Here is a 22655-nt window from a genome sequence, read left to right on the forward strand (position 1 = left end):
ACAATCCAGAAACTGTGATGTGATAAGAATGCGGCTTCCTCGGCAATAAAGACAATCTCTCCTGGGGAGCGTTTTTGTCATCTTAATTGTATGTCCCGGGCGCATGTGACTCCAAACAGCCCCTGCGTCGCGGTTTTTTATTTTATTTAATTTTTATTTATTTATTTATTTTTCAAATCTGTGGATAACATGAACTCCTGTTAACGCATTTGTGTCTACCGATCAACACAGCCAATTATTTCATCATTTGTCGCTTGTATTTACGTTGAAAAACGGCGGATTGGTTACGGTTAAAGCCACGGAGGTCTGCGCATCACTTACATTTAAAAGAATGATTATTAAGGTTGATGTCTGTGGGGCTATGCCAACTCTAAGCAGCAGCAACAGCCACGGTGCTGCACATTGCGCGCACTAAAAGAAAAAGAAACGCACAGAAGCATTAAAATAAATATCCTGGCGTATTTACAGGCGAGATCACTAAAATGTGTACCAGCACTGGAACAAAATCTGATTCGTGCACATTGTTTCTGGCGTGCTCCATGTTTCTAGCTAATCTTGGAAAGCGTCTGTAGTTAACCCTGCGTGGCTCAGCGACGTCCCCATAATCCAGAAATTGATTACGAGGAGGAGGAGAAAAAATGAGGGGGAATCCGGTACCAAATTGACGCGGTGTCCTTTGCGCTCCTGCGGTCCGTCAGCCCCTAATTGTAATTTAACGCCAGTGCGCGTAAAAAGGTGCTCGGTAAACGGAGGAGTCTCTCCCCAGAGGGCGGAGATAGAGCGTAAGATACGCATACAGCGAAACCACCGCCTCCAGAGGCAGCAGAGTCCGCCCTGCGCTGCACCATCTCTGGAGTTTGCAATCGCCACAAAACGCAACGAAACGATGACGGTCGGCAGCCCACTGTTCCGCCTGTTATCGACAAAAACGGTACGAGTTGGAAAGTTCAGCGGAGTTACTTCTTGAATATGCAGAGTGAGTGTTTGCAGTGGGGCTCACACGAGAGTAGGGATGCTGCACTTCAAGTTTTTGCATCTGAAAATATTTCAATGAACTTATTATTTTTTATTTTTTGCTTTAATAACTGCTGTGACGAGTCCTGTAAAAGACATTTTACTGAATCGGTGCAGCTCAGAAGGCAAAAAGACTGAGAGAGCCCTCGGGGACTGTGGAAATTGGTTTGTGGTAACTTAATTTTACCTGTGGCATCTGGCGTAAGCACTACAACAACTGACTAGATGCTTTGGTGCATTAGTGTCCAATCTTTACAGAAACCCCCCAAAAATATGTAATTGAACAGCAATTAAACACAACACATTCCCAAATTAACCTGTAACCCAGTGTTAATCCGGCCACTGATGATTCACATAGCACAGAGGTGTCTGCTCAAAGAAGCAACATATTAAAAGGAGAGGTTTGAATTTTAAGAAGCCTTTAACAATGCTCACATGCCAGCTCAGGGACAAAGTTAGAGAGGGAGGCTGAGATGGTTTGATCATATACAGAGGAGGGATGGTGGATATATTAGTCAAAGGATGTTGAATCTGGAGCTGCCAGGCAGGAGGAAAAGAGGAAGACCTCAAAGGATGTTCATGGATGTAGTGAAGGAGGACATGCAGAGTTAAGATGTTAAGATATCAGGCTAAAATCTAAAATGTAGAGAATCCTGATTACAGCATTATTTTCCCAAAATTGGAAAGCTTCACAAATAGTCTCAACAAATTATGCAATAGCCTCCACAGGCTGAGTAGCACTCCACAGGACAGGTAAGCTGAGCAGCTCAGTGCCTGTTTATGCCAAATTTTAGGATTCAGTTAGCCAAATAAAGGTGGTATTTTCCAGTGTTTGATTTTTTTAGTAGCTCAGTGTCCAGACAACGGTTCATCACTGAAATGCAGAGGAGTTTTAGCAACTCAATTAGTCTTTTTTTTCTTCTTCGTGTACAGAGAGTGTAATTTTGGGCTGTTTAACTGCTAACCACTGGACAGCAGAAAGATGGGGACTGGGTGAGGTTTGTTGATTTTGTCCCCAGCTTCTTAAATTTGTATTGACTTGTTTCACATCCAGAAACTTACAATATAGACTCATTAGTTACATCTACTCAACTGTTTGTCAAAGCAAACATCTAATAAGCCAATGACATGGCAGCAATTCAAATCAATTAGTGATTAGAAAACCACTTCACGGTTTGATGAGTCTTGATTTGTGTTGCAACATTAAGATGGTAGAATCAGAATTTATGAGCACAATGGGTACGTTCTGCAGGATAACGCAACGTGTCTCAAAACTCATTATTATCCCAAACTGGTTTCTTGAACATGACCATGAGTTCACTGTACTCAGATGGCCTCCACATTCAATAGTGCAGCCTTCAGACCTGATGGAACAGAAAATTCACATCATGAACGTGCAGCTGACAACTCTGCAGCAACTTTGTGATGCTGTCACATCAATATGGAGAACAATCTCTGGGGAATGTTTCCAGAACCTTGTTGGATCTGTGCCATGGAAAGTACTAGCAAGATGTAACAAATAAAGTAACCAGTATATGTTTAAGACAGACATTTTTCTTTTTAAAGTGAAACTGCCCTGTAAAGACCACCGTGATGTTTTGTTTGCCTTCACAGTAACCAGTAGTCCAAACAACAGTAAAATCAACGTCTGCGTGTGACTCATTTGGATTTTAATAGCCTGTAATGTGGTGTTATTCTGATCACTGGGAAAGGGGGGAAAAAGCCAATCCATCAAACCTCTCCATATAGGTCCAGACATGTGGAGGCAACAATTGTTAGGATTTTTTCTTTTGAATCTGCGATGTAAACATGTTACATAAATATGTATTGCTAATTGTTAAATCCTGAATGTGTCATAGATCATTTCGTGGGTATATATAAATACTGTGTTACATAAATCCTGAAAAAGAATTTTAACCCAGTTTTTCCCCCTCTCTACACCACAAGAACGAGGCTGGTGGTAAACTGGGAATACAAAACAACAATATTTATTTTTCCTAATCATAATTAACGTTTAAATGAATCAGCAAAAGTTTGATCGGCTCCAAATACGACAACAAAGATGATAGAACCTTTGCGTTAACATAGACTCGCACAGCAGGACTATGTGAAATCTCTCTACATTTTTATTGGGATTTAAAGTGTAATGCATCTGTAGCAAACACAAGAAAAGACAAGTACAAGAAGCAGGAAACAAAAATCACTGACGCTGCTGAACGTCTATCTCGGGACACCGGACGGGACACACCGTCTTCCAAATTACACTAAAACAACAACTGGGAAAAAAAAGCCCTTCGAAGTGGAAGTGACACATCCTTACTCTTTCACTCTCAACCCTTCCTCGATCACTCACATGCACAAACACATCTCCATGGAAACTGTTAAAAGAATAGCTGGTGTGCAAAAAGACTGACAAAGCATAACATATACTAGAACTGGGGCGGTCAGCATGAATAACATTTATAGGTGGGGGAAAAAAAACGGGAAACTTTTGTAGGATTTGTAGGATCTAAGCAGAGAGGGTTCAGTAAATGGGAAGGAAACACAAAATTAGGCCAGCTGTAATGTATATTAATTACATAATTTAAGTAGCTTGTCCATTTCAGACTGTGTGTTTGATTTAGATGGTGGGGGGGGGGGGGGGGGGGCATAAAGCATCGATACACGACAAACAGCAGAAGCCTTCTGAGTAAACATGAACAAATGAAAGTTACTCGGATGTTGCGGATAGCACAACAGAGACGGTGGGCATTAGACGAGGGGAGAGGACAAGAGAAGCAGTACAGCAGAGTACAGCACAGTACACCACCTACACTCGTCTCCATGGCAACTACCACACTAGAACGAGTGATAATGCAGTTCCCTCTCTTCCTATTCTGAAAACTGTTCAATTGTTACCATATGCCCTGTGCAGTATGTGGGAGACAAAGCTTTCGCTCTTGCGCTGTTGCAGATGATACGAGGAGCGTTTAGAAGTGTTAAACTGCGACGCTGTAAAATAAAATATGAAACAACAACACTAAAGGCTAAAAATCTTAACTGCATAGATTACATCGGTCTATCCACCAGAGACGCTGGCTTAGCCCGACACCGAATTCATCATCATGGTCGCTTTAAGGGATAACTTGTTATTCTTGAATAAATGTGTTAGGTTGTTGTTGTTTTTTTCTTTTCTTCACCAATGTAAGTGGCAGTGTGTGGGCAGACGCTGCTTTCAAAGACCAAGCATTGAGGTTGATAGAATTGGAAAAAGCACAATAAAATTACTTTTTTTTTTCCCTGTCTCCCCGACTGTGTTGGTTCATGCTGTTGGTGTTAATGTGAAGTGACATTTTTCGTGCAACGTCATAGTTGAAATTTGCATCCTCAGAAAGTGCTGAATGCAGTTCGGCTCGGGGTGTTACTGCAAAACTTTGTGGCAACAATGCGAACATGACAATGCACAAAGCGTGCACACACATGGTGTGCTTGGTTATGATTTGGGTTTAAGCAGAAAATAACTAGGGAAATTACTTCATACACCAAATCCTCGCTCTGCCTAGCTGAATATCTGGCTGGTTAACTCCCAAAGCAGCACAGTACAGCTAAAAAACATGAATCAATTTGTTGTGTTTCCTCACATCAGTCTGGAGGGATCTTTTTTTTTTTGGTTTACTCTCATGATTAATACAAGGTACTGTAAGTCTGTCAGCTCAGCATATGACAAACACAGGGCGAGTAAGCCTGGCTGTCGGATGGCCTGCTGGGAGAACTTACAGATGGCTGATCTGCTTCTGCTTCCTCACTTTGCATGCGACATTGTTTGCATCTCGACTGAGAGCATCTGAACAATGGAGGAGCTTTTATCTTTTTTGACTCGTTTCTACGGTGACTTGACTCTCCTCGCTCCTCTCTTTGTAAATGTGACATTTTGGTCTTAATGGCAACTTTAAATCAGCATTCATGTGTATGTAAATGACATTTAAGCAATGAATTATTCACTTCAGTAGATCACTGCCTTAATAAATGCACCACCTATCAATGCAAGCATCAGGTGACGGTAATTTTAAAAAGGTCTCAGTTTACACCAGTGTTCCCGATCAGTTAACACATCCAAAGGGGGGGGAAAAAATATTTGGAAAGGTGACATCCTTGGTCTCATTTCCAATACATACTTATGTGTATGCACAATGTACTTTTATAGGTACTCTTTTTCTTCTTGTTCGCTTTATAAACCAATTATTTATTTATTTTTCCCTCAATGGCTTTCATTTTTCCAGCTGTAAGCAGCTTCTGGAGGCTGAGCAGTGTCAAAACAAAAGTGAAACTATATTTACCAGCAACTTCATTAGGTAGATCTATTCAACTGCTCGTTTACAAGTATAAGCCAACCAGTGCATTTAGACATGTAGACAGACATGTCTAGGATTTCTAGAGAGTGGTCCAAAGAGGACAAAATATCCACGTGTTGACGCCAGAGGTCAAAGCAGAATGGTCACACTGTTTTGAATCGATAGGAAGGCAGCAGTAACTCACAACCACTCGTTACATCCAAGGAATGCAGAAGAGCATCTCTGAATGCACGCTGAGGCAGCAGAAGACCACACTAGCTGCCATTTCTTTCAGCTAAAGAACAGGAAAGGCTAGAATACACAGCTTAGCAAAATCTAACAAGTCACCAGATCTCAGTCCAACAGAGAACATTTGGGATTTGGTGGAACAGGAGATTCACATCATAGATGTGCAGCCAAAAAATCTGCAGTAACTGTGTGATGTTGTCATGTCAACATGGACCAACATGTTTCCAGCATCTTGTTGAATCTATGCCAAAAGAATTAAAGCAAAGGGGGGGCAGAATGGCGGTGGGGGTCAAACCAGCACTGGCAAGGTGTACCAAATAAAGTGTTGTTAGAGTGTTTAATATTAGAACACAGCATTTAATACTTACAGTGGTAGAATTTGGCTCTGTCACGTTATCTAGATAACTTAAGGTTCTGCTTTTAGATTATTAAAATTTTGAAACATTTTTATAATGAATGTCATCAGGCGATTAAAGATTTACACATTCTTAACTATCAGTACCTCATAGGTTCACAGGTTACTCTAATGTGTCAGTACAGAAACAAATAAATGAGTTTTGTTGTCAGTGGTTTTCAAACTAATCTCACCTTACATACAAATGACCCACAGCTCGAGACTGGGAGCAGACAAACCAAGTCTAAGGGGTAGGACGCTAGTGTATTCCTAGTCCCAGCTTCAAGCCCAGATAAATGGATGTGTAGCTTTGTGAAGGGCATCTGGTGTAAAATCTACGCCAAATCAAATATGCAGTAATATCCGCTGTGGCAACCCCTTTGGAAATAAGAGAGGAGCAGCAATTGTTGCGAAAATGGACTCATTAGGTGATCTGGATGGATGACAAACGTCTTTGCAGAGTTGAGATGAGCTGAAAACAAAGAAGCCTGGTTACTTATGCACCAGAACACAGACTGTTCAGAGATGCTGTGCTCAACATCATCAGGGCTGCTTGAAACAAACAAGCTTTCCTGCAAAGGCAAAGCATCTGCCTGAACTGACACAAAAGCAGACACTGCAGGATTTGTACCTGAAACTCCAAACGAGATCAGAGAGGGCTTCACCAGTCATCGATTCTGCTCCCAGGTGAAGGCTGAATGTAAATCTCCTATGATACAGCTAAAAAAAACAAAAAAAATTGCTGTTTCTAATAAAATAAATGTGAAACCTTTGATTATCTGAGGCCTTGAAACTTAAATTAATTGTATTTGGGGGGTTATGAGTGCTGGGACTATGGGACATTGTGCAGGGGAATAGTTCGGTGTAGAAGGGGTCAAAGGTTTCACACTAGTCAAGCACTCAGCTGTGTTAAGGGCTTACTCTGTCTCTCTGATTACACACAGAGAATAAATATAGAAAACCTAATTTAAGGTCCCAAAGGGATCACTAAAGCAGTATTGTTCGAGACTGAAGCTCAAGCAATTTTCTGCCATTAACAATTCAGAGAGGAGAAAAAAAAAACATTTTATAACAGCCTCACGATGAACTTGAATATACTCTGAATGCTCAATGAGACAGCCCTGTCTGCATAGAGGCAGATAGAGGAAATAAAATAAAATTTAAACTATCAGACTACACATTAAGAAAGAACCAGGAGATAAATGTGGAAGAAACTGCCTCGCTCTCACCCATAAAAGAGAATATCTTATGCTTGCTTCTGTGTTAAAAATTAAAATGTATAACAGGAGGGAGGATTTAAAGCTTTGATCAATTAAAAGTGTCTCAGTGATTTGTCAGACTCAGACAATTAATTAAACTCCGGGGCCCAGATTTTCCAAAACAGTCTGATGTTTTTTTTAGTTACGGTGCTGGACTGAAAATTAAAAACCAAAACATGACATTTAGTTCTTTGCCTTCTATCACTCAAAAATTTAAAAAAAACAAAAAAAACAAATACTAAACTGTAAATTAAGACAAGCATGACAGATTAAATGGATTTTAGTCTGGTGAAAACAAAGATGATTTTATGATGATGATGGGCTTATTTTCCCAGTTTTTCCTGTGGTTCCCGCTGTACAGACATCCCATTTTTTATTATAAAGCAGAACTCGTTTAACTCTCAATTATTACAAGTTCCCAAAATTTATTTTTTTGATGAGAATATTTGCAAACACAAAAAGAAAAAAAGTAAAAAACAAACAAACATACATCTAAAACAAACTAAATAAAAAGAACAATCACAGCTGCCACTGTGCAGATGCACGCCTTTTTCAGCTGATTTCCACACAGACTTCACAAACAAGACTTTTTACATTTTAAGACCACGCGGCAGCTGTTTTGGTTCTACTACTGTTTGTTTTTTTTCCTTTTAGCAGCTCAGTGACAGCTCAAACCCAAAATGTCAGTTTTTTCCACCAGACTCCTCGTGAGCTGTAAGGACAGAAATAAAAACAGTGTTTTCGATCATTTCACTGAGAATTTCAAACAGAAACCAATCGTTTATCCTCTTTTTGAAACTAATCTATGTAGCAGCCGCACTCTGTTTCATAACCATTTTCTGCCGGGCGCCCTTCGCTGCTGAAGAGTCAAGTACCGTCGACCCTCCTGAAGTGTTCGGAAATCCATGAGCGGCCACGTATTTGCGGTATGCTTCCCGGATGATGCGGAAGGCTCGCGCGTTAGCGTACGGTATATCTGTGACTGGGTCTCGGTACAGCGCGGCCTTGTGGGTAACAGGACAAACCTCCTGGATGGGCACCTGAGGACTCGTCTGGGAGCTTGGCGGGAAGGCGACCTCAAACGCTTCGTCGTCGCTGAATGTTATATAAGTGCGGGAGCACAGGCCTCCGGCAGACTGCTGGGAAGGTGTGGTGGGATTTTGCGGTGCAGTCTGGGGAACGTCCTGGTCCAACCTTTAGGAAAATGGGAATATGACAAAACCAAGAATATATGTTCTTAAACATAAATATCAGACAGTTGTGCTCATAAGTCTACATGTCCTGGCAGAATTTATGATTTTCGGCCATTTTTCAGAGAATACGAATTATAATACAAAAACTTTTTTTTCACTCATAGTTAGTGGTTAGGTGAAGCCATTTATTATCAAGCTGTTGTGTTTGCCCTTTTTATATGAATTGTACGACAGAAAATACCCAACTGACCCCGTTCGGTCAATGTTTAAGCAGCAGAATACTCCAAAACAGAATCAAAAGAAAAACCAGGTAGCATCGAGTTTCTACGTACCCCTCAACATCAACATTTTCTTCTTTAAGGACTGGGTTTGAGACGAGGGGCATAAGGACTGAATGGTACCGGATGGTTGGTCCTTCAAAACGCCGCTTCTTGTGGACTTGTTTCTTCTTGTCTGCCTCCAGGCGTTCGTAGTTTTCTGTAGACGTGAAGTAAAAATTAGCAACACTGATGTGTTTTGTTACACCGCACAAACAGCTTTAGGTAAATTATTGGTGGAACTATACTGATTTACATTACAATCACTTGCTCCTGCAATCCTGATTAATAGATAATTATAATCTTCATCTTACATAACTGGCAACGTGATACTCAGTACTTGCACATCCTGAAGTGCTTAACAGGATTCTGTTTGCTATGTTTCTGCTAAGACACACTAATCTCGACATTGGTTCTCTCTTTGCATAACAGGAAAGATAACCAAGAGTCCTGAATTACCCAAAGTTTGTGCAGATATTTAAAGAGTAACTCTCCAACATGTTCTCACCAAGTGATCGAATGTTGATCTCGGCTGTTATTTTCGCCTCAGCCAGCAGCTCTTCCTGGGTGAGGGGTCGGTCACGATGAGCGCCTCGTCGCCTTCGCGGGGCGTCCTGGCGTTCTTGTAAGCGCAGATTCGTCTTTCGTGTATGTTCACTGGTGGACTGTCGGACAGACTTCCGAGCTGCACAAGAATTAAGAAATGCGGTGTTAAAAAAAAGAAGAACAAAAAAACCAGCTGAATAAAACTTTTTTTAAACATGTTTGTAACTTTCCCACAATATTATGATCCATTCACTGAATGCACACGACTGGGAGGTTTATGCATCCTTCTTTTCAAATAAAAGGAAAACACTATGGAAGCATTAGTAGGAGGTTTAGAGAAATCTTACTCTCTGCAAAATCTTGGAATTCTTGTGGAATCCTCCTTTTTGGCTCCACTTTAGTTTTCTCCGTCTTCTTCTGCTCCTCTGTTCTTTTAGGTTTGGGTTTTGGCACCTTTATTGGTTCCTTGGATTAAACAAAGACAGAGAGCATTTTCAATTCGCATCTGTTTCACTGACAGTCAGTTTGAGGAAGAAGATGAAAAACATTAAATGTTATGCTATAACCACACATTAAACATGTTCATGCCAGGAAATAAAAATATATTAATATTAAAAACAATGAAAACTGTTATGTTAAAGGATTTTTTTTTTAAATCAGTTTGTTTTTAACATATGTTAATACATGTCATTTGACAACCAGTGGCTTCTGTGGAGCTGCAGAGCAGTTTTAACCTTCAGCTGACTGACTGAGGTCATTTATATGTGTCAGTATGATATTTTTAAATCAAAAATCTTTCCTACAATGATTTTATCCTTCAGCTCTTCATAGATTTATAAAGGATTTGGCCCATCTGTGAGCCAAGGATAATGTACTGTTTATTTTTTAACTAGTATTTAGATACCACTTTTCTAATCTCACTGAGTACTCCGATTCACTGCTGCAGAAGCCTTGAGGCAGATACTTAATGCCAATATGATGTGGAAAACAGTGAAACTGACAGAGATAAGAGGCTTAACTCCTTTTACCATAAAAATATAAAACATCATTAATTATATGTTAGAATATCTGGCACAGATAAAGGAAACAGCATAGGTGAAACAGGCACAAACAGAAACAGAGCCACTTAAAAGAGTATTTCTGTGTAAAATATAATGGGGTCATTAGTGGTCCAACTTGGCCATTAGTTGCTAAAAAGCTTGTTCACCTGAGGGATAAGGAGCACATGTGTGCAACTGTACCCATGTGGGGCTGAAGGACAACACAGGGATTAAAAAAAATGTGGTAAATATTAATTTTCCTTTTTCTTTTTAAAGGGAAAAACAAATAGTTTCCATCTTTGTTTTTCAAGTCCACTGCAAAGTGATACATGATGACACAAGGTATTAGGGCAATTAAATTCAGCTTAGCTCAAAGTATGATTGGTCCTGCAGTACCTTGTAAGCTTTGGTGACAACCCGACTTTTCCTCCGAGGTGCGTCCTCCTCCTGGTCACTGTCTGGCTCGTCACCCTCATCGATGTCAAAGTCACTGTCAACCTCGTCCTCTGTGTCGGAATGTTCTCCGTGATACTCATCATCTCCCGATTCCTGAACGACAAACAAATGGAGCAATAAATAAAAATCAGGAAAAGAACAACAGAACAAACCATCTGCAAGTAATCCGAGACATTCCAGCAAAGATACCAAACACCAAATTTCCTCTGCATTTTTTCTAAGTGTAGTCTTCAGGCCTATTGATTAAAATCTTACACATTTGTATCTGGCAAGTGTGTAGCAATGTATGCAAAGTCACATGCCATTAAGAGATTTAGTAATAAACAGATTATTTATTTTTAATAAAGATGTTTCCCCTCATTGTCAAAGCTACATCACAAAGCTCAAACAAGCATCCTTAAGCCCAAACCAGGTGCAAAGATAAATAAAATAACACAAATGCATTATGTGCACTAACAATGTGAATTTTCAAATTTATTAAAATAAATGTGGGTCATTTTGAAACCCAACATCCAACGACAGTAAAGATTTAGAAAGCAGCACAAGACAAAAATATCCCTGAAAACTGCACAGATAAAGGAAGCGTGTGCACACACAGGCACGTTCACAGTGCTTTATCAACGTCCCAGAAGAGATGACTGAGGCATCTCAGGATCTGTTTGTGATTTTTTTATGAAGCCACTCTTGTCAGAACTGCCAGAGCTGCCGCTGCCAAATCCCCCTACACAAGGTGACCCCTGAACCAGCAGCTGTTTGAAGAAAATTAGCCACACTGTAAATTGAGGAAACAAATTAGCATCTTCAAAAGCAAACCATAACGTGTGAGATTGCTACAGCATCAAATGTTCTGACAAACAATATCACACAACTTTCTTCTCTCTTCAAGCGTGAAGCGGGAAAAGCTGGCATCATCTAGGCTCTGTTTACAGCTAGTGTTCAAACTATAATTGTAAGGCCAGCTCTAAACTAAGTCACGGTCACCATTTCAAATGAACAGTGGCAAGACACGCTCATTTTTAGATGTGTCCTTTTAATTCATTGCTAATTCAGGTCAAAAGCTCATTTCTCTTATAGTTCCAAAACTGTACTCTCAGATCTGAGAACCCCAGCCTAATGAAGAGCTTTCTCCATCTATCTTTCCATTTTGTGCTGCTAATCCAGGTCCAGGTCATAGGCGCAGCAGTCTAAGTAGAGAAGCCCCAGACCTCTCTCTACTGGGTCTGCTCCAGATCTACCTCCTGCTAATACACACTCAAAACACCTCCCCTAGGAGGCATCATAATCCAATTCTTGACCCACCCCAACCGGCTCCTTCTGATATGTAAAGTAGACGCTATACTCAAATCACTGAGCTCCTCATTCTTTCTCTGAAGCTGAGCCCAGACACCATTTGGAAGAAACTAATTTCTGACGCTTGCATTTGCAATCTCGTTTTTACCCACAGCTCGTGGTCATAGCGAGGGTAGGAACACAGATCGACTGGTAAAATCGACAGCTTCGCTTTCACACTCAGTTTTCTCTCTTGTCAAAATCCAAAATCTGATGAGATTATTTTTCAACGTTACTACGGAAATGATGGCAGGAATGGTTACTGTTAAAAATCACAATCAAACATGACTCCCCAATTACCATCCATCCATCCATTCGCTTCCGCTTATCCTTTTCAGGGTCGCGGGGGGCGCTGGAGCCTATCCCAGCTGTCATAGGGCGAGAGGCGGGGTACACCCTGGACAGGTCGCCAGTCTGTCGCAGGGCCAACACACAGGGACAGACAACCATTCGCACTCACATTCACTCGCACATTCACACCTAGTGGCAATTTGGATTATCCAATTAACCTATTCCCACAAACTGCATGTCTTTGGACGGTGGGAGGAAGCCGGAGTACCCAGAGAGAACCCACGCAAACACGGGGAGAACATGCAAACTCCACACAGAAAGACCCCGGCCTGATGGTGGAATTGAACTCAGGACCTTCTTGCTGTGCGGCAACAGTGCTAACCACCATGCCACCGTGCTGCCCTTCCCCAATTACCAGTGAGAGTTAATCAACTTTTAAACCACAACCTCAGCCTAGTAGAGAGGAAGTAAGTGCTTTCAGCAATGCACTACTAAATTTATGATACAAGACCCAATAAACCCCAACAAATATAAATAAATACGTTTAATTGATCTGCCCTAGCAAGAACATGATAAAACTAAAATAGCTTATAAAATTGCTGTTTACATGCACATAACCCTTTAGTCAAGAGCTTCCTGACAAACTCTTTAAAAGTATTGAAGTATAATGCAGTGGCCCTGCCATATATGATACTCTCATTAGGATTTAATATTAAAATAAACGTGTGAAGATGTGCTCGCTTGTCTAAAAGGTCTGGATCGTGTAATGCTGCGAGAGTCTGATTTATATCAGTGAGACCCACTCCCAGTCATGTCAGTCTCAAAATAGTGAGAGATGTCTCCTGTACTAGTGCATGGTCAGTAGCCTGGCAGAAACTAAATTCTTCCGTTGTACTAATGTGTAAATAATATAAATAAGTGAGTTGGCTGCGGGCTTCATCGTCGGGCAGCAAATAGGTATGAACCAATTTCCCCAAAATCGAGCAGCGGTGTTTCAGGCATTGCGCGCAGGACAATAAACTTTGTTTTTGTAGGCTCTAGTTATTAACATTGGAGCCAGCTAATGCTAACTCTTTATCGCGCTGTTTATCAGTTTGGTTACTCACATCGTTGAAGCCTCCGTAAGTGGTCTTGTAGAACTCATCCTCTTCTTCAGCATCCAGTAGTTTGGACATACGGTTTCCCGCAGTCTTTCTGGGTTCGCGGCCAACTGCGAGGCTCATGATTGTGGTTTCAAACTATGCTAATCAATGCTAAGCTACTTAGCTCGTTATGTTACGCTAAAAGATATAGATCGTTTTGCGGGAACCTATTTGACCTCGTCGTTACTCAGTATATTTGCTTAATTGTATGTAGGTGCCCATATTTTTTTAAGGCCCTTTTAAATTCAAGGGATACTTTATAATTTTTCTTATAAGAGACAATAAACACTGACAAATGAAATGCACAACTGACCGCTAGCTCTCATTTAGCAAGCAACCATATCCGGGACTGTTGATCTACTTCCGGGCTAGCGGGCGGACTAAAAGTTTATTTTAGTTGTTTGGCTTGACATAGGAAAAGATAATCAATTACACAGTTAATGCGAAGCTTCTATTAAAAAATATTTTATTCAAAAATTGTATAACTGTTTCATGACACTGAGGTCTTCTTTTGTATGCGTTGTCATGGCAACTCTGTAATTTTAACTATAGCACGATAATGACTGCACTACTCAGCCGTCTCTATCTACTGTTAAAGTCATTTATTCATTACGCATTTATTTATTATATTTGTTTATTGTTATATCCACCCCTTACCGTTGTCAGTGAGCTCCACTCACCGGTGAAGGTAAGATAAGTATTACGGTCTACTTGCCCACAATGTAGGTACAAAACTGCTTATGGAGATTTTTTTTAAAACCTTGCAGTTCACATATAGACGCATTAAACCAAGTGCTGTGTGTGCTGCTCCTCACTGGATGCTGTAGTGCTGTAAATTTTTAAATAAGTACACCAAATTTGTGAAAGCATAATCACTTTAATTTTTCTAAGTTCTTGGATATAAAAAAAACAAAAACAAAAAACAACCAACTCGCATTTCACACATTTATTAAATAATAAACAGTGCAGAAATTAATCAAGAAGAGATAACATGCTACAGAAAAGAAGCTGCATAATAAACTGCACATTAACCTTAATATAAGGTTAATACCGCTATTGTTAGATTCTCCATATCTCATCAGTCCAAATAGTCCACCTGAAGTCCAATGTAATTGTTATTTTAAGTTTACTCTTTAATTTATTTAATCCTCATTTCCTTATTTTTTTGTGTTGCAAGATAAACATGATCATGGTTTGTCAGGTCACATTTCTTAAATGCAATTTAAAATATTAATTAAGATAACATGCTCATTATTATCAGATTCAAGCAAAAAACAAATAAATTGAAGCATCTTTCAGTTTATTCACTGATACCTACTAATATCAGGTGAATGTATTCTTTGCTTATTGACTCATAACAGCTTCATGGTAAACCTCCCCGTTTCCATATAGCTGCTTGTCCCTCCATTACTGCTCGACATGGCACTTCGTGGCACATACGCGATTGTGGCTGTGTGTTTTATCTGACCTTTGCCCTTACTCCAGAAGAACATGAAAATGAAACAAACACTCACAGAGCTGAAAAACGAGAGAAACCCTATGGTTGCTGCTATCAGTAGGGTCTTTACATCAAAACTGAGTTTCTGATTTCCGTTCACACCTGGAGCAGCAGATGGAAAGGCAGACCAACCTTTAAGACGAAATGGTTTCTTAGAAGATGATGGAAAGGTTTGGACATGAAGGCTAAAGGGCACGCTGTCGTTTCCCGCTGCGTTTGATGCCACACAGAGATACTTGCCACTATCTTGAGGCTGAGCATAGCGAACCTCCAGCGAGCCATTGGACAGAGCTCGTACTCTGCCGATGGGTGATAAAGATCTTAGCTGTGGGTTTAGCCATCTGACAGATGGCAGAGGGTCACCTTCGGCACTGCAGTGAAACACCACTGTGTGTCCCTGTTCTACTTTTATCACCTGAGCATTGCGGTTAAGAATTCGAGGTGGCCGACAGGTAAGCAAATCCGGCAGCTCAGCCTCAGGGAAATCCAGAAAATTCCAACCCTGCAGCTGGACTGAGGTAATGCAAGTTGGCGGACTTTCACCAAAGTCCGTGTATAGTCGCCTTTGCACCACCCAAAGCAAACGGCAGTCACATGCCAGTGGGTTGTTATCAAGCCCCAGAGTTCTTAGGGTGTCCACTGAATAAAAAGCTCCAACCTCAAGTGTGGTAAGACGGTTTCTGGATGCATTCAGCAATCTGAAGTGGGCCAAACCCCTGAATGCTCCGATTTCAATCCTAAGCAGCGATCCCCCAACAAGATGTAACTCTTGGAGCCGGAGCAAGTCTCCGAGAAGGTTTGCATGAATGTAGGTGATGGGGTTAAAAGAAAGGTCAAGGTATACGAGATATACAAGGTGATGTAAGGGGATGTAGGGGAAGGCACTTAGGTTGCCGTGTTTAATGGTTAGTGATGTGAGGTTTAAGCCAAAGAGACTGTTCCCTGACAGACTCTCCAGCCAGGGGCAATGAGAAATGACAAGTTCCTTTAGGTGGACTAGGTGGCGGAAAGAGTAGTTTGGCAGCGTAGTGAGGCCCAGTCGGTGAAAACTAAGGCTTCTCAGCGCGCTAAGTTGTGTGAGCGCCTCCATTGGCATAGCAGTAAGGTTGCAGCCATCAAGGTGCAGCTCCTGCAGACTGATTAGTCCTGTAAAAGCTTGATGAGAGACATAAACCAAGTCATTATCTGCAGCTTTCATGAACCTCAGGGAAGTTAATTCACTAAAAGTAAAGTCGAGGAAAACAAGAAGCTGATTGCTGCTTACATCCAGTAACTGGAGGTTTGTTAAGCCAGCGAACGCTCCCACTGGGATAATCTTCAGGTGATTGCGACAAAGGCGCAGAGTTCTCAGACTCTGCAAGCCGAGAAAGGCTTCCACTTCAATTATTACCAAAAGATTGTCACTTAAATCCAAGTCCGACAGCTGTGTCAACGTGTGGAACTGCTGACGCACCAAAGTCTTAAGCGTGTTGTGGGTTAAGTTTAGCAGCCTGGCTTCCTGTGAGAGACCATCAGGAACTCTGGTAAGTTGGCCACCAGAGCAGTTCACTTCCAGCACCGTAGCATTACAGTGGCAGGATGGCAGACACAGCCAACGCGTCTCAGATGTCAGTGCCACCCCTGCTGCCAACAGGTAGAGAGCTCCCCAGCACAGCCGTTGGTGGACGGCGCTCCTCTCGAACATCTGGTGACCTGTGTGCACAAGTGAGGGGATAGATAAAGTGAATCACAGGTGAAAGGAGTCACGGGTCTTTCTGTATACATTTTTTTTACTCGTAAATGATTATTTTTGTATCACCACTGCCAGTTAGGAATAGAGCAAAGAGGAATTGGGTGTCAACTTGTCAGATGGATGGTGTCAGAGATCCCTTGATGGGGTTAAATTAACTTTATCTAATGCCAGTCTGACTTTAAATCTGTTTAAACTTTACATATAATACACTTTAATTTACAAAACCTGTTTAACACAAGCGATGAATGTGGCAGATGTTCATTTGATCCTCATTCTTTGATTTACTCTCTAAAACTCCAGAGGCCCTTTGAGATCTATGTGCCTGGAGAATTTACACCAACAAGGAAAGTATTAAAGTGCCCCACTTCAGTGGAAGGAGCCAAAGCTTCCCCACTCTCATAATTCAATGGCTAAAAGATTTAACGTTGTTCCTACACAACATTAAGTATAGTGTCAGGCGGGCTCCAACAGTTTTTGTGTTTTTGTTGTTTGTGTGTGTGTGTTTTTAATAAAACTTGATATTCAGCTCTTTCTCTGCTCATCTCCATTCCAGCTTCCTCTCTAGAAGATTAACTAAATGGCTCTAATTAGGATAAACAGCAAATGTGAATATTTGATTCAGTCACGATGCTGAAAGAAGCCACTTATCCTCAGTTATGTGGCAATATGGTTGCCAAGCACTTATTAATTTGCTTGTCTAAGCGTTTTAAACACCACCACCGTCCCCCCACCCACGCACCCCCAAATATGAAGAGAACACAATTAATACGATTTGTGGTCTTCTATGAGAAAAATGATCTCTCCTGCATGATCCTGCATTTTGACTAGATAAGCCAAAAAAGATGAATGTGAAAAAAAGATTTATAATTTTAAATCCAAGCCATAATAACATTAAACAAAGACCTTTAATGGATATAGAAAAATAACAATTTCTTACACGTGGCAAAAGTTTGTTCAATCATAACTAAACCCACAAGTTAATAATGTGATCCTTTTGCTCTTGACAAACAGGAGGTGTATATGGAAACAGCTCGTACCCCTGAAGCCTTGTAAGGTGATATTTTGTTGTTTATTTCACACAAGATTTAAAAAAATTAAAGTTAAAGTTTCCTTTATTTGTAGACCTACAAATATTGAGGAATGTGCTTTTGACTGACTTTAAGCGTTAATAATTTCAGCTCATATAATACCTTTCATTCATCAGTTTCATCATTTTTCTCCTTTATCCTCACTGATGTGACATTTAAGCCAGATTCACATCTGAAGTGCTCTCCAAAATCATCCGTCTGGAACCTCGACACCTGAGCGATTCACTGAGGGAGGCTGGGAGTTGAAATTTGAGCTCATTATTTTGTTACAGTTCTCAAAGCTCAGGGACAAACCTCCACACTGTGGATTCGTTTAAGAAACACATTCCCCTCTAATGTAAACAACCAACGACAAAATTAAGATATTAAATTAAGATTTTAACTTCTCGGTGAACCAATATTTCAGTTCATTCAACAGAATCCATCTCTGTATGAGATTATCACTTCACCGCTTCTCCTTTATCTGTTGAGTGTTACCAGACAAAAGTTGCATCCCGCTGACCTGAATTGCCCCTTCCAGGTTGCTCGTGCAAAAGCACGGTGCACCTCTCCTCTAAGAGGCTGCAGTCCTGTGGATAATTTTATTTCAGCTTCAAAGCTCTACTTGGAATAAATTAGACCCAGAAAAACAAGAGCAGATTGCACGCTCACTGTTTTTGTTTGATTTCTGCGGATAGAGGGGAGAAAGAGTAAACCGGCACCACATGAGGCATCACGTACGAGAGTTATCTGTAGTTCCCCGGTTACATGCCTCTCTGGGCAAGATTGTAATGTGAGAGTAGCGCATATTCCCTGGCCAGTATTACAATGACTAATTTAGATTTTTAAATTATTATTATTATTGTTATTATTGTGCACATTCTTCAGTTTCTACAAATGATGGAACCCATTTAACGTTTATTATTTACAAAGATTGTAAAGAAGGACTGGTGAAAGCTGATTAGAAGGTGGCTGTACTTTACGTCTTTTTAATTTCTTTTGGCAAAGGTTTAGTAAAGTTCAGAGCCACTGAATTATGGATCACAAATAATTCTGATTTTTTATAATTTTCTTTAAGATGTTTGTAACAGAAAGTCTCGTGAAGCTTTCACAAAATACAGAAAATACAATAGTCTGCTGTGTAAAGGTTGTCAATCAGACATTACATAATTGAAGACAGTAGCAAACATAGTGCCAGTAGTTATGGAAAACAAAGGTCATGATCTTATTATTCCTAGAACTGTGATCACATAACAGAGACATGCATGACTGGAAGGACGCCTATTATAGCCACTAACATTTTTTCAATCTCAAATCATCATAAGCTCGTTTTATGTATTTTTATTTTACTTTGCCACATCCGCCAGTAGGTGGCGGAAAAAGCAAAAGCATTTCGGTGCCTAGAGGAAACATGGTCCACAGGCTTGGTGCATAAGTACTGCCAAGGTAGTGTCTTAATGTGTTGCCAGTAAACACATAATGGTGGCTCTGTGGTTGAACATGTGAACATGTAAACAGATGTATTCCTGTTAAACTTGGGTTGCACGCCGGTAAAAACGACGAACGTTGCAGCTCGTCAATGTGCGACTTGCTGAAATGTGCTGTTTGGATTCCCAAGAGCATGAGAAAGAGAGAGAGATAAAAAAGCAACACCTTCAAGTGTGAAGCCACCCTCTGTTTTGGCAGCTCGGCTCACACGTTGTTGTGCTGAGCTGCACAGAGCGTGGCACACGTAAGAGAAGAGATGGTGTGAAAGAAAGAACGATGTCCATTATGTTTGTGACATCTCTCACAAAAGTGGCTGCAGATAAGAAAGTACTCGTACGTGTTGGACCTAAAAAGGTTCATTTGCCGCACTGATTTTCACATTCCTGCTGATTCTGATCCTGATTTTACCCTTGTCATCTTTGCTTTCTTAGAATTTCCTCAGTCATTTTCCACATGATACATCCAAATAAAGACGCCACCGTGGAGTGCACATGCATCTACTTTTCAGGTAATTTTACATCAGCACTGGTGTCTGCGTGGATCTTGGGAGCGGAGTCTGATTGCTGGTGGTGACGGCAGCTCCCGGTGGCATTGAATCACAGAAGAGTACTCCTCCTGAATTCCTCTGGGAGGGCGCATGCTTGAGAGTGAGAATAGTTTACAGGTGTGCCTTGACAGTTTCAAAGACTCAGGATGGTGGTGCAAAAAAGGGAGTTGCAGTAGTTTGTAAAGAAATCAAAGGAAAAGCAAGCAGCCAACTCACCTTCTCTTCAGACTGATGGGTTCGTCATTGTAATAGCTCCATTTCTACATGCAAATGACTTTTCTTGTGCTCTTTGTTTGTTCTTTTTTTTTATTGTTCTGTTTTATATTGTTCTACTTTTATACTAATAGAAGAAAACAGAACTAAAAAAAAAAAACCAAAGTAGATGTGCCAGTCTCTCAGTTCCTCCCTACATCACTGCTGATCACAAATCCAATCCAAATGTACCAAGAAACTTCCCGGAGCAATCAAACACATCACCAAAAAAAAAAGCTTCATGCTCCCATTCCTCAAACTGAAACTCTGAGGGAAGCGCGATGCGGTAGCTCAGTCCTCCTGTTGCTACTCTGTCCTCATGGCAACAACAACCTGGCTGTGGACGTGCGGGCACTTGGTGCATGCTGGGGGATTATATGCACTAGCTCCTGGACTCCATCCAACACAGTGCACTGGATGACGGGAGGCAGGCACAGGTCAGCCAAATGCAGAGATTTATGTGTAACACCAGATGGGGATGAATTTCAGCACTCACACTTGGAAATAAAGGAATATCTTTTTAACTCTTTTGCCCCATTGGAGGCTTCTTAAAAGTTTGATTAAGACATTAACCAAAATTTCCTCTGTGGTTGTAACACTGTGGCTGTTCATCTAGTTTAAAACTAATGTAAGACTCCTGAAAAAGGAGGGACATTAGGAAAGGTGGGATTTCTAACAGTTGATTGGTCAAGGTCCATGAGATGGTGTAATGACCATGCTTTCTTTTCCGCATCAGACTCAGTTTGCCCACAGCTGTTCCCTGTATCACACTATATCATTCTAGCAGGTGGGAAATGTAAATGTACAGCTTAGTATTAAAATTTAATGCAAGTTTGACTCAAAAACTCAGCAAATTAACCAAACCTTGTATGGCCACTCTTAGAAAATCAGGTTTATTGTAACAAGCAGGACTGTAACTGCTGCTGTTACTAAACTGCAACCTTGAGCTTTGTGTTTTAAGTTGTTGTCTTGACAACTGGAGACAATGTTGTATGTTAACATAAAGCGGTAAAAGCAGACCTTTCAAAGAAAGCAGGCTACAAAAGTATGAATAAGGTGCCCATTCATGTAATTTCCCATTCATTCATACAGTGGGCTGATGTTTGCGTGCTGCTTCGAGCACAAGGATTATTTTTTTTCTCACATGTGGAGCTAAAGCCATGAGGCACAATGTTGTTTCTATGAGGCAGCAGTGCTAGATGTTACATACCATGGTGACAATAGTTAACCCAGGTTTTCATTTTCCTTAAATTCCAATTAAAATCTAAGAGTAAAATTTAAATTTTAATGTTTTTTTCTTGTATTTGACTTAGTTCAGAACATCTCGTGATATTACAGCTTAAAATCCAGAAGAATCTCTGTAACTTTTTATCTTTTACTGCCTTTTATGTTTATGTTGGCCAGTTTTTTTGAAAAAAAAATGAAGGAACTAGTTGAATTTTATTTTTGATTTTTGGTGAGACTTTGAATCCAAAGTCAAAGGTCTGTGTTTTTATTTACATACATTGCTTGCTTGTATGTCAGTAAAGATTTTAATCTTGAATGTTTCATTGATCAATTTCCCACATTAAGTGTTTCCTAATTCATTTATTTTATTTATTACTTGACCTCTAATAATTATCCCAGGGGGTATATAAGTAGTTTTTGAAGTAACCCATGTAGGGTTATAGAAGTGTTTAGTGTGATCTGGAACAACAGAGTCATTTTGTCTGTTTATAAGTGTCAAGAGTGTAGTGTGTGGAGGCGAGGAAGTGACCCAAACGCAGGACTCGTGGATAGTGAAGAACTGAAGATGGTTTATTATGAATTGTGGATGAACAGGGCAGGAACGAAGGACTGACTGGCTGAAAGACTGGATGGATGGATGGATGGCTGGCTGGCTGGCTGGCTGGCTGGCTGGCTGGCTGGCTGAACTGAACTGAACATACATACGGAGAGACGACATTAACATCAATGACACGACAGTGAACGAGTGGAAACAGAGGACTTAAATACACAGACTGATGAGGATGATAATGAGAGACCGGTGAGTACACAGCTGAACATAATCTGGTTAATAACACAAGAGACGAACTGACACAGGAAAAGCAGGAAGCGAGAACATTGATGTGGCAACATAACCTAAACATGACAAAACTGAAAACACTGGGTCACCGACCCAGGAACCCTGACAATAAGTGTGGTAGAAGCTAAATTTTGGGACCAAGCGTGAAAGTACAAAAAACTAGTGTAGCAATATCATCATCACAGTAAACAACTGTTTCATGTCCAAAACAGAAAAAGCTCTGCAGAGACTTTAAGCAGCTAAATGCATTTATTGAACCAATAATTAAGACTAATCAACACTTGCATGGTTAGATTTAATAAACTAATTATAGTCTCACTATAATTATAAAAATCCTGTTTTTCAATGGTCCGTTCAATTACATAACAAGCTGTTCTGCATTGTTTAGGAGTGGCTAGACAGAAAATGAAGTGACACTGGTTCCCGAGCAGCCAGAGAAGCAGATTCAAAATTATTATCATTATTT

The 22655-nt window shown here is 40.5% G+C and overlaps 2 protein-coding genes across 2 annotated transcripts; both read right to left on the minus strand.

The window, feature by feature from the left end:
- Window positions 1-39: 39 nt before the first annotated feature.
- Window positions 40-13858, minus strand: vps72a (vacuolar protein sorting 72 homolog a). Its single transcript, XM_085147835.1, has 6 exons — window positions 13505-13858; window positions 10719-10871; window positions 9630-9747; window positions 9245-9421; window positions 8752-8896; window positions 40-8420 (listed from the first exon to the last, which is right to left on the minus strand). The coding sequence occupies exons 1-6, from the start codon at window positions 13619-13621 to the stop codon at window positions 8030-8032; spliced, it is 1101 nt and encodes a 366-aa protein (XP_085003961.1). The 5' UTR covers window positions 13622-13858; the 3' UTR covers window positions 40-8029.
- A 208-nt stretch (window positions 13859-14066) lies between these two features.
- LOC146493204 (leucine-rich repeat and immunoglobulin-like domain-containing nogo receptor-interacting protein 1) lies at window positions 14067-20459 on the minus strand. The gene is made up of 2 exons (XM_085147833.1): window positions 20089-20459; window positions 14067-16730 (listed from the first exon to the last, which is right to left on the minus strand). Exon 2 carries the CDS (start codon window positions 16720-16722, stop codon window positions 14893-14895), a length of 1830 nt encoding a protein of 609 aa, XP_085003959.1. The 5' UTR covers window positions 16723-16730; window positions 20089-20459; the 3' UTR covers window positions 14067-14892.
- Window positions 20460-22655: the final 2196 nt, after the last annotated feature.

This window comes from Neolamprologus multifasciatus, chromosome 22 (genome assembly GCF_963576455.1).
Source record: "Neolamprologus multifasciatus chromosome 22, fNeoMul1.2, whole genome shotgun sequence".
Lineage (NCBI taxonomy): Eukaryota > Metazoa > Chordata > Actinopteri > Cichliformes > Cichlidae > Neolamprologus > Neolamprologus multifasciatus.

Bases quoted from the DNA above. Each gene is read 5' to 3' on its own strand.
- vps72a (XM_085147835.1), bottom strand. From the start codon at position 13,621: ATGAGCCTCGCAGTTGGCCGCGAACCCAGAAAGACTGCGGGAAACCGT. The intron at 9,422-9,629 runs GTAAGATTTCTC...ATTCTTGTGCAG, and splicing joins ATTCCAAGATTTTGCAGAGA to CTCGGAAGTCTGTCCGACAG. The intron at 8,421-8,751 runs GTACGTAGAAAC...ATTTTCCTAAAG, and splicing joins GAAAATGTTGATGTTGAGGG to GTTGGACCAGGACGTTCCCC.
- LOC146493204 (XM_085147833.1), bottom strand. From the start codon at position 16,722: ATGTTCGAGAGGAGCGCCGTCCACCAACGGCTGTGCTGGGGAGCTCTC.